A 15165-nucleotide genomic window follows, 5' to 3' on the forward strand; every position below is an offset into this window, starting at 1 on the left:
AACTTCATGCTTATTTCTATTGCAGTGTAATTAAACTGAAACAAATAAGTGATTGCTTGTAGTTTTATTTATACTGCTCTGCATAAATTTGTACAGTGTATAATGCTCGGTAAAGGATACGTAAATAGCTTCTCTCCAATCAACTTGAAGTAAACATTACAATATATTACTTTATCTTCGGACACATTGGGAAGCTCATAACCATACTATGAAAAAGAAAAGGGAATTAATACTGGAAAAAGATATTTATATTTTATTTGCAGAACTTAATTTTGTGAGCATTGGAAACCTTTCGCTTTTAGCAGATATACTAAATGTTTACAATAAAATTCAGACTTGTACTACTCCAGGCTGCTGCACATGCTGACACTTCATTCAATTGAGGACTACTTTACACATGTACGTCATACACCTTGCTGTCAGAGGAGACAGACACACCAACAGGGGAAAAAAAAAACGCCCTTGCATCGTACAACCCTTATTCCCCAAAAATGAAAATGTTATCAAGAGTGTAATGATTTGCAAATTTCATAAACCCATATTTTATTCCAAATAGAAAATATATCAAATGTTTAGACTGAGAAAATGTACCAAAATCGCACCATCTATGGCCGGCTTTAGTGTCACTAGTGACGTCAGTGTCAGTTAGCGACCCTTCACGCAGCATCTGTTAGAGTGGCGGGCAATCTGGTGCCATCACAGTCACGCTATAAGTCGCTGATCACCGCCATTACAGCATACTAGGGTTTATTTACTAAAGCTGGAGAGTGCAAAATCAGGCTAATATAGAAACCAATCAGCTTCCAGGTTTTATTGTCGAAGCTTAAAGGGGTTGTAAAGATTAGTTTTTTATTTTCGAAATGGGTTCCTTTAAGTAAGTACATTGTTGGTTCACTTACCTTTTCCTTGATTTCACTTCTAAATGTTTTTTTTTTCTTTGTCTGGATTTCTCACTTCCTGTTTCTCCTCAGTAAGCTTGCCCCCATCATCCGAGCTGTTTTGGCTGGGGGGGGGGGGGGGGTTAGTCAGCCAGAACAGCTTACTGAGGAGGAACAGGAAGTGAGAAATTAAAGGAAAAGGTTAGTGAACCAACAATGCACTAGCTTAACCACTTAAGACCCGGACCTAAAAGGACCCGGACAGTTTTTGCGATTCAGCACTGCGTTGCTTTAACTGACAATTGCGCGGTCGTGTAACGTTCCTCCCAAACAAAATTGGCGTCCTTTTTTCCCCACAAATAGAGCTTTCTTTTGGTGGTATTTGATCACCTCTGCGGTTTTTATTTTTTGCGCTATAAACAAAAACAGAGCGACAATTTTGAAAAAAAAATGCAATATTTTTTACTTTTTGCTATAATAAATACCCCCCAAAAATATATATAAAAAAATATTTTTTCCTCAGTTTAGGCCGATACGTATTCTTCTACCTATTTTTGGTAAAAAAAAAAAAAAAAAATCGCAATAAGCGGTTATCGGTTGGTTTGCGCAAAATTCATAGCATTTACAAAATAGGGGATAGTTTTATTGCATTTTTATAAAAAAAAAAAATTTTTACTACTTTTCGTGACTGCGACATTATGGCGGACACTTCGGACAATTTTGACACATTTTTTGGGACCATTGTCATTTTCACAGCAAAAAATGCATTACAAATGCATTGTTTACTGTGTAAATTACAATTGCAGTTTGGGAGTTAACCACAAGGGGGCGCTGAAGGGGTTATGTGTGACCTCATGTCTGTTTCTAACTGTAGGGGTGTGTGGCTGTAGGTGTGAGGTCATCGATTGTGTTTCCGTATAAAAGAGAACACACAATCGATCACGGCGCCACAGTGAAGAACGGGGAAGCTGTGTTTACACACAGCTCTCCCGGTTCTTCAGCTCCGAGGACCGATCGTGGAACTCCAGCGGTGATCGGGTCCGCAGGTCCCTGGGACACGGAGCTTTGGACCGGGTCGCGTGCCATTCTGCCGACATAAATGTGCAGGAGGCGGTCCTTAAGTGGTTAAAAAACTATTTAGAAAATAAAAAACAAACCTTTACAACCCCTTTAAAGTGAGCAAGCCGAGGTTAGAAGCTGATTGGTTTCTTTGCAGAAGTAAGTCTGATTTTGCACTCCCTAGCTTTAGTAAATAAACCCCAGTGTTTTTTGTTTTTTTTTTAACAGTCATTTTTTAATGATTAACCACCTCAATACAGGGCACTCTCACCCCCTTCCTGCCCAAGCCATTTTTTAGCTTTCAGCGCTGTCACAATTTGAATGACAATTGCGCAGTCATGCAACGCTGTACCCAAATGACATTTTTATAATTTTTCCCCCACAAATAGAGCTTTCTTTTGGCGGTACTTGGTCACCTCTGTGGTTTTTATTTCTTGCGCTATAAACAAAAGAAGAGTGACAAGTTTAAAAAAAAAAAACACGTTACTTTTTGCTATAATAAATATCCAATCATTTTTTTTTTTTTAAACAAATTTTTTTCTCAGTTTAGGCCGATATGTATTCTATATATTTTTGGCAAAAAAAACAAAATAAGCGTATTTTGATTGGTTTGTGCAAAAGTTATAGCGTCTACAAAATAGGGGATAGATTTATAGCATTTGTATTATTTATTTTACTAGTAATGGCGGCGATCTGCAATTTTTATCGTGACTGCGATATTGAGGCGGACATATCGGACACTTTTGACACTATTTTGGGACTATTCACATTTATACAGCGATCCGTGCTATAAGAATGCACGGATTACTGTATAAATGTGACTGTCAGGGAAGGGGTTAACACTAGGGGCGATTAAGGTGTTAAATATGTGTCCTAGGGAGTGATTCTAACTGTGGGAGGAGACCGATCGGTGTCCCTCTGTACAAGGAACACACCATCGGTCTCCTCTTATCTGACAGGACGTGGATCTGTGTTTACACACACAGATCCACGGTCCTGCTCCATTACTGGGCAATTGCGGGTGCCCGGCGGACATCGCGGCCGCCGGGCACCCGGTTCCCAGTGACGTGGCAGGAGAGTGCGTGCCCCCTAGTGGCCCGGGAAGGCGAGGACGTCATATACAACGGCTGCCCAGAATAAGAGATGCACAGCCCGGCCGTCATATGATGGTGGTGGGCAAGCAGTTAAAGATTAAATAAAATTGTTCACAACCGTATACAGAAACATACAAAAGTACAGAGCGTTATATCACGATAACTTAATTAGTAAATCAGGAACCTCTCAATACTTTGTTTCTGAAGAAAGAGTATAACAATACACATCAAAACCATAAAACACATTCTAGTAGGTTATCACAAAAAGTCTCTGGGGGAACATTACCAGCATGGTGTTGGTAAGATCATGTCAGATTACATTTATCGGTTATCGCATATATATCCTTAAATTACTCTTGAGACATTTTAGTCATATTATATTGCATAGCAAAGAAAAGTAATGATCAGAGAAGATAGAGCAAAGGGGTTTAAGCAGACATGAGGGGGGAAGCATTGTTGAACTGAATTACAGTCAGCAAGTATAACCATATTCAGCATTTTAACCACTAGCCGACCAGCCGCCGCAGTTTTACGGCGGCAGGTCGGCTGCACGAAACGACGCACGCGCCCCCTGCTCGCCCCTGGTGTCGACGTGCGTGCCCGGCGGGCGAGATCACCGCCGGGCACCCGCGATCGCTCGTTACAGAGCGAGAACGGGGAATTGTGTGTGTACAAACAGCTCCCGGTCCTGTCAGGGGGAGAAATGACTACAATGTATGAACAGCGATCTGTCATTTCCCCTAGTCCGTCCCACCCCCCTTCAGTTAGAACACACCTAGGGAACATAATTAACCCCTTCCTCGCCAGTGACATTTTTACAGTAATCAATGCATTTTTATAGCACTGATCGCTATAAAAATGACAATGGTCCCAAAAATTTGTCAAAAGTGTCTGATGTGTCCGCCATAAGGTCGCAGTACCGATAAAAAACGCTGATCGCCGCCATTACTAGTAAAAAAAAAAAATATTACTAAAAATGCCATAAAACCATCCCCTATTTTGTAGACGCTATAACTTTTGCGCAAACCAAACGCTTATTGCGATTTTTTTTTACGAAAAATATGTAGAAGAATACGTATCGGCCTAAACTGAGGAATAAAATCGTTTTTTTAAATATTTTTGGGGGATATTTATTACAGCAAAAAATATTCATTTTTTTAAAAAAATTGACACTATTTTTGTTTATAGCGCAAAAAATAAAAAAACTGCAGAGGTGATCAAATACAACCAAAAGAAAGCTCTATTTGTGGGAAAAAAAAGGACGCCAATTTTGTTTGGGAGCCACGTCGCACGACCGCGCAATTGTCAGTTAAAGCGATGCAGTGCCGAATCGCAAAAAGTGGCCCGATCATTGACCAGCAAAATGGTCTGGGGCTGAAGTGGTTAATTACCATAGTAGTAGATAGGGTTGTCCCGATACCACTTTTTAAGACCGATACTTTTTTCAAGTACTCGCCGATACCGATTACCGATACGTTTTTTTAATGTCAGGTGACAGTTTTAAAACACAATACAGATTAGGTGGCAATGATATGCAGCACTGATGAGCACTGATAGGATTAGGTGGCACTGATGAGTAATGACAGGTGGCACTGATGACTGGCACTGACAGGGGGCACAGGTGGCTGGCACTTATAGATGGTACTGACAGGTGGCTGGCACTAATGGGTGACACTAATTACTAATAGGTGACACTAATTAAGCAGCACTAATGAGTACTGATAGATAGCGGGCACCGACAGATGGCGGGCACTTATAGGCACGAGAGGATTCATTTTTCTATGCTGTCTCTGTGACGCCCATCTTTGTACACCCTGCACTTGGCCTCAATAAAGCAGCAGCGGACATCTTGTTACACCCAGCCCCAACTACATGGGCTGGGTGTAACAAGATGTCCACTGCTGCTTTATTGAGGCAGAGTGCAGGGTGTACAAAGATGGGCGTCGCAGATTTTCAAGCACGGACAGTCACTTCCTTTACCGAATGTGACAGCTCCGGTCGCTGATGGATCATGATGTGGCTGCAAGCTTACCCGCCTGAGGACTCTCCGCTCCGCCCGTGCTGCCCTCCGCTTGCCGACTCTGCCCGCTGACTTCTCCCATCCCAGGTATCGGCAAAGGCATCGGGAACAAGTACTCGCGCACTCGGTACCGATACTAGTATCGGGACAAACCTAGTAGTAAGGTCTGGTGGTCAATGAGCTTAGATAAGACACATTCAAATACAGAGTGGCCTATCAGGCCCAAAAGTGGGGAGGGAAGTTCGATCCTTCTCTGTGTCAATCAATTCTTAGCGACTCATAAGGTTTTATGAAACCTTTGAACTCTGTCAGATGCCTGTGTCAGAGTCTCCTCCATTGTGCAAATGTCCGAGACTCAGCTCAGCCACTCTGATACAGACGGGGCTCGTGTAGTTTTCCAGAAAATTGGAATCAGTGCTTTAGGAGCATTCAACACGTGTTTGGTTAACGATTTTTTGTAATGTTTTAGTGTAAAGTTTGAGATAGGTAGTAAACAGCAGGCGGCATTGAGTACCAATTTGGTTTCTGTAATTTGCTTAATTATTTACCTGACCCTATTCCAAAATAAGGCCAGTTGTGGGCAGCGCCACCAAATGTGTATAAGGGTGCCTGCATCGCTCCCGCATCTCCAGCAGGTGCTAGGAGTCTGTGGGTTCCATATATTCAGTTTTGCTGGGGTAGAGTACCAGTTTGTTAGCAATTTGTATGCCGTTTCCTGCATCTTGGTGCCAATAGAACACTTGTGTGTTAGAACATGTGTTTTTCCACTGGGGTATCCAAACCCCAGTGTCTTTAGCTGTGTAAATTCCATTACAGGCGGTCCCTGGGTTACAAACAAGATTGGGTCTGTAAGTTTGTTCTTAAGTTGAATTTGCATGCAAGTTGGAACAGGTACATTTTAAAGTGCAAATTCAGCCCAAAAAATTATGTTTACGTTTTTTGGATGGTATAGGGAAAGATTGACACCCCTGTAACATTTGTTTTGCCGTTGGTGTCCCTGTTCAGAAGATTTCACCTCACTTTCTGTCCCTGTGACAAATTGGATTTTGAAAATGTTGGGTTGTGGAAACAATGATTGATGATAAACCTTTTTCCTAAGGCAATTCTTAAAGGAGTGAATTTCCCTTCCTAGGGGTAGATTTCCTCTGTGGTCTCCCTCCGTTTGTAAGTTGGATGTTTGTAACTCGGGGACTGCCTGTATACATAACCAATATTATATATTGGATTTTTTTTTATGAAGAAATTTAATTTTTTGATTGGATGTTTTTTGAAACAGGAACTAGAAAATAGTGTTTTTTTCAAAATTTTTGGTCTTTTTTTTATTAATAAAAATACCCAGTGGTGATCAAAGATCATCAAAAGAAAGCGCTTTTTGTGTGAAAAAAAATGATATAAATTTATTTTGTGTACAGTGTTGCATGACCATGCAATTGTCAGTTAGCACAGTCTTGAAAAGCAAAAAATGCTGAGGTCATGAAGGGGGTAAAAGGAGGTCAAGTAGTTGATGTTAGCATGTGCTGGGCAAATACAGTTTGTAGGTGCTAACTGTAAGCTGCCTAATGAGCCAATTATGACTTTAACAGCAATCTAGTAATGCTCTCACAGAGACCTTGCTTCTAAAATAAAAAAATTAAAAACATTTTAATGGCAATGAATTGAAGATAGTTGCCATAAATATAATCATGCCTCTCAAAATAGTTAGGTAGCACTAAAAATAGACATTTAATATATAGTCTTTATTACCAGCATGTTCCAATGAATCTGAAAATCATTGTAGGATTTAAATGGAGTCTCTAGTGAGATGTTATGACCAATGCTTACAATTTGACCCATTTTCATACTGCATTAAAATCAAAGAAAAACATATAAATTAGAGGCAATAATAAAATAAATTATTATAATGTATAAAAGAAAACAACATGAGGTTTATCCATCAAAGATTCAATAGGCAAATCACCTGACATTCACCCATCATTTGTTCAAAATTCAGCTTATAACATTAACTTATTACAATGGATTTGGTCAATTTTCAATGAGCATTTGCCCAGCAAACTGAATGGTGAAAATACCATTCCTTCACATTTCGTCAATGCTTTTTACTTTTGAATTGTGGTTTTCAAGTGATTTTTTGGGGTTGGGAGCTGAGAATTTGGGGCAATTCACATGCTGTGGTAAGGTTACCCTGCTCTTCTTAAATCTGGTGTGTATAGCTGTTCATTTGTGGGATGGGCTTCTGCTGAATTTGATATATTGCCTTCCCAAAGGCTGACAACCCTGCCACATTCAGATTGTCTTTATCCCTTTGATGTCCTGCCCGATGCAGAGATGGTGAGTATTGCCTGTTTCACCATGCCATGCTAAAGCTGCTACAACTGGTTGGGAATATTTGGAGCCCAAATTAAGCAGATGTCTTGCTTTATGCAAGGTCATAGCATTCCTGCATTTTGTGGGTAATGGCTTATTCCAGTTTGAGAGTGCTCAAGCATTTGGCATGAGTCAGGAAGCTTTTTCCAGTATGTATTACATCGAAAGTATTGCAGACAGTGTTAAAACATATGATGTATACTACTTCATTCTCTTGCCACCCCTTTGCTGCCTGGATGAGATGCCACATGAGCTGGGTGTAAATGACTAGCTTTCTCAAACAAGGTGATCTGTGAAAAGATCTTTAACCCCTTCCCGACCGCCGCATGTATATGTATGTCCACAGAATGGCACGTACACGCAAATGGGCGTACAGGTACGTCCTTGCCTTTCCGCGGGTCGGGGGTCCGATCGGGACCCCCCCCCCGCTACATGTGGCGGTCGGGTTCCCTCGGGGAGCGATCCGGGACGACGGCGCGGCTATTAGTTTATAGCCGCTCCGTCGCGATCGCTCCCCGGAGCTGAAGAACGGGGAGAGCCGTATGTAAACACGGCTTCCCCGTGCTTCACTGTGGCGTGCTTCACTGTGGCGGCGTATCGATCGTGTCACAATCGATGACATCAGTCCTACAGCCACACCCCCCTACAGTTGTAAACACACACTAGGTGTACACTAACTCCTACAGCACCCCCTTGTGGTTAACTCCCAAACTGCAACTGTAATTTTCACAAATAAACAATGCAATTTAAATGCATTTTTTGCTGTGAAAATGACAATGGTCCCAAAAATGTGTCAAAATTGTCTAGTAAAAAAAAAAAAATTAATAAAAATGCAATAAAACTATCCCCTACTTTGTAAACGCTATAAATTTTGCGCAAACCAATCGATAAACGCTTATTGCAATTTTTTTTACCAAAAATAGGTAGAAGAATACGTATGGGCCTAAAGTGAGGAAAAAAAAAAATTTATATATGTTTTTGGGGGATATTTATTATAGCAAAAAGTAAAAATATTGATTTTTTTTCAAAATTGTCGCTCTATTTTTGTTTATAGTGCAAAAAATAAAAACCGCAGAGGTGATCAAATACCACCAAAAAAAAGCTCTATTTGTGGGGAAAAAAGGACGCCAATTTTGTTTGGGAGCCACGTCGCACGACCGCGCAATTGTCTTTTAAAGCGACGCAGTGCCGAATCGCAAAACCTGGCCTGGCCATTTAGCTGCCTAAAAGTCCGGGGCTCAAGTGGTTAACAGCAAAAAAAATCAGCTACATATCTCTTCTGATTCTTTTAATATTCCAAAAGAAGAAGGTTTAATACGGCACTGCTACATTTGAAAAAATAAAAAATAAAAGGCTATGAAGCTGAGTTTTTGCTGTTAAAGACCTCTGCGCAGAACACCTTTCTCAAGAAAGTGAGCCAATAAAGTGCACTCTATTCTACACTGAATGCAATTAACTGCATACATATAGCATCTGAACTTAACAACAGTAGGCAGCTTACAGGGATGGAAAACACTTCCATTCCCTAAACAAACATTCAGGTTATGTGTTATGGAAACATGTATTGTGAGCAGCCATGGTGCCTTATTACATAAATATTCACATTATTGTTGCTGAGCAATGTCCATAAATACAGTGTTCTTGACAAACATATTGATTGTGTGCAGCTGGTTTCCTGTGAGAGTAGCATCTTTTTATCCAGCGAGGATACCATTCTGCCAAGCCTTGTTGACTACCCTGAGTAAGGGTGGTCACAGGCTTTTCGGTAAGCCTTCATTTCTACCAGTGGTGGCGGGCAGCACAAGATTTGTTTGACTTTACTTTTTTACAGCATTGTGTTTCACTGGACAGTCGTTTTGAATTATTCATATATGTTTGTCAAGAACACTGTATTTATGGACATTGCTCAGTAACAATTATGTGAATATTTTTTGTACCACATAATTGTCATTCACAAATTATTTTTATTTACAAATTATTTTCCAGCGCTACACATTCCCTATTTCCATCTTCTATCTTGCCCAATATCAGGGTTATAGTGTCAGCTGCAGGACGTCTATCACAGAAACAACATTTTTTCAACATTTTGTTTTTTAACAACACACCTAGCTCGAAATTTTAATTTTATAACAATTCCACATTGCCAGCATTCTCTCCTGGATAAAATCACAAAGACCATTATTCTCAGCATGTTCAAAAAAGTTTAAGGCTTTAGATGTGTACACTGGAAAACAAACCTGGGAACTATCCCTCTGACACGTTTCCAGGCACAAGATAAGTCATAAAGAAGAGGTGGAGGAGGAGGTGGCGGCAGGAAGATGTCCCTGAACATCACATTGGGGGGCAGAAGATATCCTCGCAAAATACATTGTAGGGAAGAACATGCCCACTGTCCTTTAGCATTAGGCACAGTGCATTAGTTGTTAACCACACTTTTAAAGAACCCCCCAGTGATGAAAAGCTGTAAACTGGTATATACAAAAAGCTGGAGGCCTGCATGCTCACCACTCACTTTCTATGGGGATAAGAAAGACACGATCAGCGGTTACATTTTCAATAATCTATGTAGCACTACCCCCTGAAGGAGCCACTGGGTAATTTTGGGTTTCTTGTTCCACACCATGATTCGAACAACAATCTCAGACCCTCTGACACACATTCTGCAGGCACAAGTAACACCACAAATGTAAAATACCCTTCACCTAGCTGTGAGGTATTTCCAGTAGAAAAACACACACACACACACACACACACACACACACCAGGTTAGAGATAACTTGCTTACTCTATTAATGCAGATAAGCATAAATGGCAATTTCAACAGAATTAAACAGATCAGGCAAATTCAGACACAGGCACATGGTAAAATAACTATACCCTGGTTAGGTAGCTCCTAGTGGCTTTATTGCCTAGGAGTGGTAGCAAGTAATGGCTGCAAGCACTCACCAGTCTCAGTAACACTGTTTGTTGCCCCCCCCCGATCAGGTGTGCACTCACTTAGGGCGACTGGCAGGCAGCACGTTTTCCCGATCCCAGAACCGCTTTCCACACTGTAGTAGCTGCCAATGGCATGGCCTCCCTCTGTCTCTGGACTCTGTAGGTGACACTTCACGCCTCGTCTTCTCTTCACATTGGCTCCAATTACTTGCTGCAGACTCAGACGATTCCCCAAATAGCTGTCGCTCCCTCGCCGTCTCTCAGGACAAGCCAATATTTCCCTATCTCCATCTTGTGGCCAAAAGGAGAAATTACATGAAAAATAGTATTTCATTGCTTAATGACAAACATGCTTGTTACACACTTCCCCCCACCAAAGAACCTTTGGTCCCCAAAGGCGAGACAGAGTCCATCAACATATAATGTCCACAACATGTTACATGCTTTCAAAATACAATGGGAGAGGTGAGGTTGTCTTGCCCACACGCCACAGATATTGGAGTGGGCCACCTAGATGGGCCAAGGGTTGAGTTGGAGTCTCCCTCTGCTGAATCTGTAGTGGGAAGGGTTGGCAGGTTGTGAGTTCTCCGAGATGTGAGAACATCTTTAGAACTTTTGCCTAAAGTATTGCAAGTCAGCCTTTTTGGTGGGTGAATTGTTTGCTTTCCTCTCTGCTCTTTGGGCTTAGGTGTTTCAGGTATAGTAGCATCTTCCGCTCTGATGCTACAGAAGGTTGAGAAGTTTCTTTGTTCTCTACAGTCAGGGAACTCGAAAGATTTCTTTGGCTTGCCAAGTGTTGGCTCTGAGGAGTGAACTCCGGAGCCTCAGGCCTGAGGGTTCCCATATCTGCTTCTCTGGAAGAAAGGGAAGTGACAGTTTGATAGGGCAGACTGCCACAGCCAGTCCATGCCCAATTCTTCATCCTCACTATCCTCTTCATCGGTGTTCAGTGGCACAGACTGAGACCTGGTTATTGGATATGATCTCTGAGAGGTAGTTTAAGTAGGCTGTGAATCTGGTTGTTGAGGCACACTAAATGCGTCTGAAAGTGTCAGTAGATGATAACGGTGCCAGGTCTTTAGTGGGCCCGTACTTCCTTCTGGGTGGATCTGACAAACTGGTAGTCCTGGCAGCTGCTTACCGATAATATAAGGCTGTGACTTCCAGCGATCAGCCAGCTTGTGTTTCCCAGGGACACCCAAGTTTCTCAGTAACACTCTGTCACCAGGCTGCAGATCATGTACCCTCACCTTCAAGTCAAAATATCTTTCGTTTTGCTGCCCTTGAGCATCTGAGGCAGCCTGAGCTCTCATATGCTGCTTTTAGACTCTTTTGCAAACGCTTCACATAACCTCTCTGGGGCATCATCGAAGTATGATCCAGGCATGTGCCAAATGCTAACTCAATTGGCAGTCAAGCTTCCCTTCCAAACATCAGCCTGTAAGGGGAGTAGCCTGTGGCATACTTTTTCGTGCTATTGTAGGCATGTACGATGGTTGCAATATACCTACTCCAATGCTGCTTCTGCTCTGAATTAAGTGTCCCAAACACATCTAAGAGGGTGTGATTAAACTTTTCCGGCTGAGGGTCCCCTTGAAGGTGGTAGGGAGTTGTTCTCAATTTCTGAATACCCAAAATGTCCAAGAGAGTCTTTTGATGAGGAGTAATCTCTCAAAATCTCTCCCCTGGTCAGAGTGAATACGTTAAGGTAGGCCATAATGGACAAAGAACTTCTCTACCAATACTTTGGTCACTGTAGAGGCTTGCTGGTCTTTTGTTGGGAATGTCTGGCAGCAAAGGGGTGGAAAGAGAATGAAGTAGTATACAGCATATGTTTTAACACTGTCTGCAAAACTTTAGCCCGCATACAGGGCCAATAGAAACAATCCTGCACCAGTTTGAATGTTCCCTAAGTGACCATGGTTGTTGTGTAAGGCAGTCAGTACAGTCTCGCTATGCTTTCTCGGCAGGAACAACTGCCACTTGGATCATCGGAGGGGCCCTTTCGGTAGACCACCCCTTGCGTAACTGAAGTTGATCCCATTCATTGTGTACTGGTCATGCTTTTTTTGAAGAGTCTGTTAGCAGTAGATCTGGGTGTTGGCCGCCCAGGGCCTTCAGTGTTAAACTTCAGAGGGGATCTTCCATCTGGTCCTTTAAGTCCCTGTCTGAAAGCTTAGGCAGACCGTCGTCCCTGGCTTGGGAAAGATATTAGTATTTGGGGACACCTGCCACTGAGACTCCAATGGCTTCGGCCCCAGTTGTTCCTCTACATGATGCTCCGCTTCCTGACACATGGCTTGTATTCGTTACATGTGTCAGTTGATTCCACTCTTTATAGGAAGCCCCTGCATCATAGGCTCAACTTGATCAGGCATGAGCATCCCAGTTCCCGAAACCTGGGCAGTACTTTAAGCTGAAACGGAATCCTGATAGGGCGGCCAACCACTTGTGCCCAGTGGCGTCCCGCTTTGCGGTGGTAAGAACATATGTGAGGGGGTGGTTATCAGTCTTGACTATGAAGTCTGCACCATACAAGTAGCCTTTCAACTTGTCCACCACTGCCCATTTCAGAGCCAAGAATTCCAATTTGGGAGTAGGGTAGTTCTCAGCAGGTGCAAGACTTCGGCTCACATAAACAGGCCACAGGTGTCCATTGTGTTCCTGATAGAGTACCCTACCTAGCACATCTCGGCTGGCATCGACACGCAGTTCGACTCTCGAGGCTTCCTCGGTCCATAGATTTCGTCGTCATCCTTCAACAACTCATTAAGGGGCCAAGCTATTTTAGCAAATCCTTTGACAAACCTATATTATGAACAAAATCCCAGGAACGACCCAAGCTCAGTCACATTGGTAGACCTTAGCCAAGGAGGCGACAGCTTCCAGCTTCTGAGGGTCAGTAGCTATTCCTTCAGCGGAGACAATATGGCCGAGGTAATTAACTGTAGAAGCTAGTAAAATTAAAATTTTTCCAGAGAAAGCTTCAAACCCTCATCATGGAGTCTCTTTAGGACTTTCTCCAGATGCTCTTCGAGGGTTTTGCAGAGGATGATGAGATTGTCTAGGTATACCAGCACTTCAATCAGGTTCATGTCTCCTACTGTCTTTTCCATCAGTCTCTGAAATGTTGCTTCAACGCCAGACAGACCCTGAGGCATCCTGTCAAACTCAAAGAACCCTACTGGTGTGATAAACGCTTTATTTTCTCTATTTTCAGGGTGCACCCACTCTTCAGATCCAGCACACTGAACCACTTCACCCCGTGATAGGCTCTGCAGTACATCTTCTTCTTTGGAGTGGTGTACTGATCAGGGATGGTCCTCCTGTTGAGCATCTGATAATTTATGCACAGCCTCAGGGACCCATTCTTCCGCACTACCACTATGTGGAGGCATAAGGGATCCTAGACTCCCTGATGCCCGAACACTTCAATTCTTCCAACTGCTCATGTAAATCTTCTAAATACCACAAAGCGATCCGTCTGACTCTTTCCCTGAATAGATTGTCTTCCTGAAGGCGAATCCGGTGCTGGGCACTTTTCGCACACCCCACATCAAACTAATTTTTTGAAAACATATCCTGCCATCTCAAGAGCTGGGCTTTGATCTTTCCTTTCCATTCCGGTGTTAGAACAGTTTACCCACAAAAAACCCTACTGTGGAGAGTCTGTCCTTCTCCAAATCAGATGGTGACACTTGGGTGGCTGGATTCACTTGTCCTAACAGCATTCAGGACCGCAGTTTCAATGGCGAGACCGTAACATTCCGGACGCTGATAGGGATCTTTCCACTACTCTGTTTCAGAGCCCTAATTGATATCACTTCCGGGATTACTTATACTCCTGTTTCCTCTCCCTGGCAGTCAGCTTCAAGGACAACAAAGGGGACCAGCTGTTCCCAACCGAGTTTGACTGAAGCTTTTAGACAAGCCACCTCTCCAGGCTGTGGTATCTTTTCACTTCTGTCTAAATCGACAAATCTTTCCTACTCCTTCAGCAGGGGATCTCTGTTCTTGAACTAGGTGCTAATAGACTTGCCTCAGCATAGGTTGGGGTGTCGTGCTTTGAGACAAGAGGAGTAAGCAGCCTTCTGACAAGGTCAGTGTTAGTTCCCATTATCAGAGAACTCTTGCTGGCTCCTGATGGGCGAAGACATAAAACGGCTAGGGTATCAAATGTTTTTTTGTCCAGCCACAGAGGGGTCAAAAGTCAACTTGACCAGTAAGTATCCATTGTATGGTAAATTCTGGATTCCAATACCCCATATCTCTAGTTCCTCCAATTTCTGCAGGGGTAAGCGTTTGAAGTGCCTGGTGTAAAAGCCTTGATATATCAGGGTCACTTGTGCCCCGAGTCTAGAAAGGCCTTTGTATATATGCCACAATCGCAGAAGATCTCACTAGTTTGTCAGGGAATTTACCAGGAGTAGTGGAGCTAGTCTGTCCTGTTGTCTGTATTTGTGCCCCTTTCTTGATGCTCTTCCGGTTTTGTGTCTCAGTGGGTCCCCGAAGGGCTGGTGTGCACTGACCTTCCGAAGTTGGTCACTCAAGGTCGATGGGAGCGCTTGTCTGGTCACCCAGAAACAGCAATGGGAGCCCTCTGAAAAGGTTTGGGCTTCCACTGTGATTTATTTGCGTCCAGCTAACTACTGAGGATGGGCACCCGGTTGGCTCCTTTACCGGGGTCCTCATAAGTTTCCCGCTGGTTTCTGGGGTTGGCTTTCAGACTTGAACAAATATGTTGGTAATGTCCAATTCCTCCGCAGTTGAAACAAAACACCTTGCTTCACTGGTTTCGTGGTGGAGACAATGG

General features: G+C 42.9%; 1 protein-coding gene across 1 annotated transcript in view; it reads right to left on the reverse strand.

Moving 5' to 3' along the window:
• The window catches only part of C5H18orf63 (chromosome 5 C18orf63 homolog), a 156259-nt gene that overhangs the window by 60243 nt on the left and 80851 nt on the right, over window positions 1-15165 (reverse strand). The window contains exons 9-10 of the mRNA XM_040353890.1: window positions 6795-6891; window positions 121-206 (exon numbers count right to left, since the gene is read on the reverse strand). Of these exons, the coding sequence (XP_040209824.1) occupies window positions 121-206; window positions 6795-6891 (183 nt within the window). The remainder of the gene's footprint in view (window positions 1-120; window positions 207-6794; window positions 6892-15165) is intronic.

The sequence above is a fragment of the Rana temporaria genome, chromosome 5 (assembly GCF_905171775.1).
Source record: "Rana temporaria chromosome 5, aRanTem1.1, whole genome shotgun sequence".
Classification (NCBI taxonomy): Eukaryota; Metazoa; Chordata; class Amphibia; order Anura; family Ranidae; genus Rana; species Rana temporaria.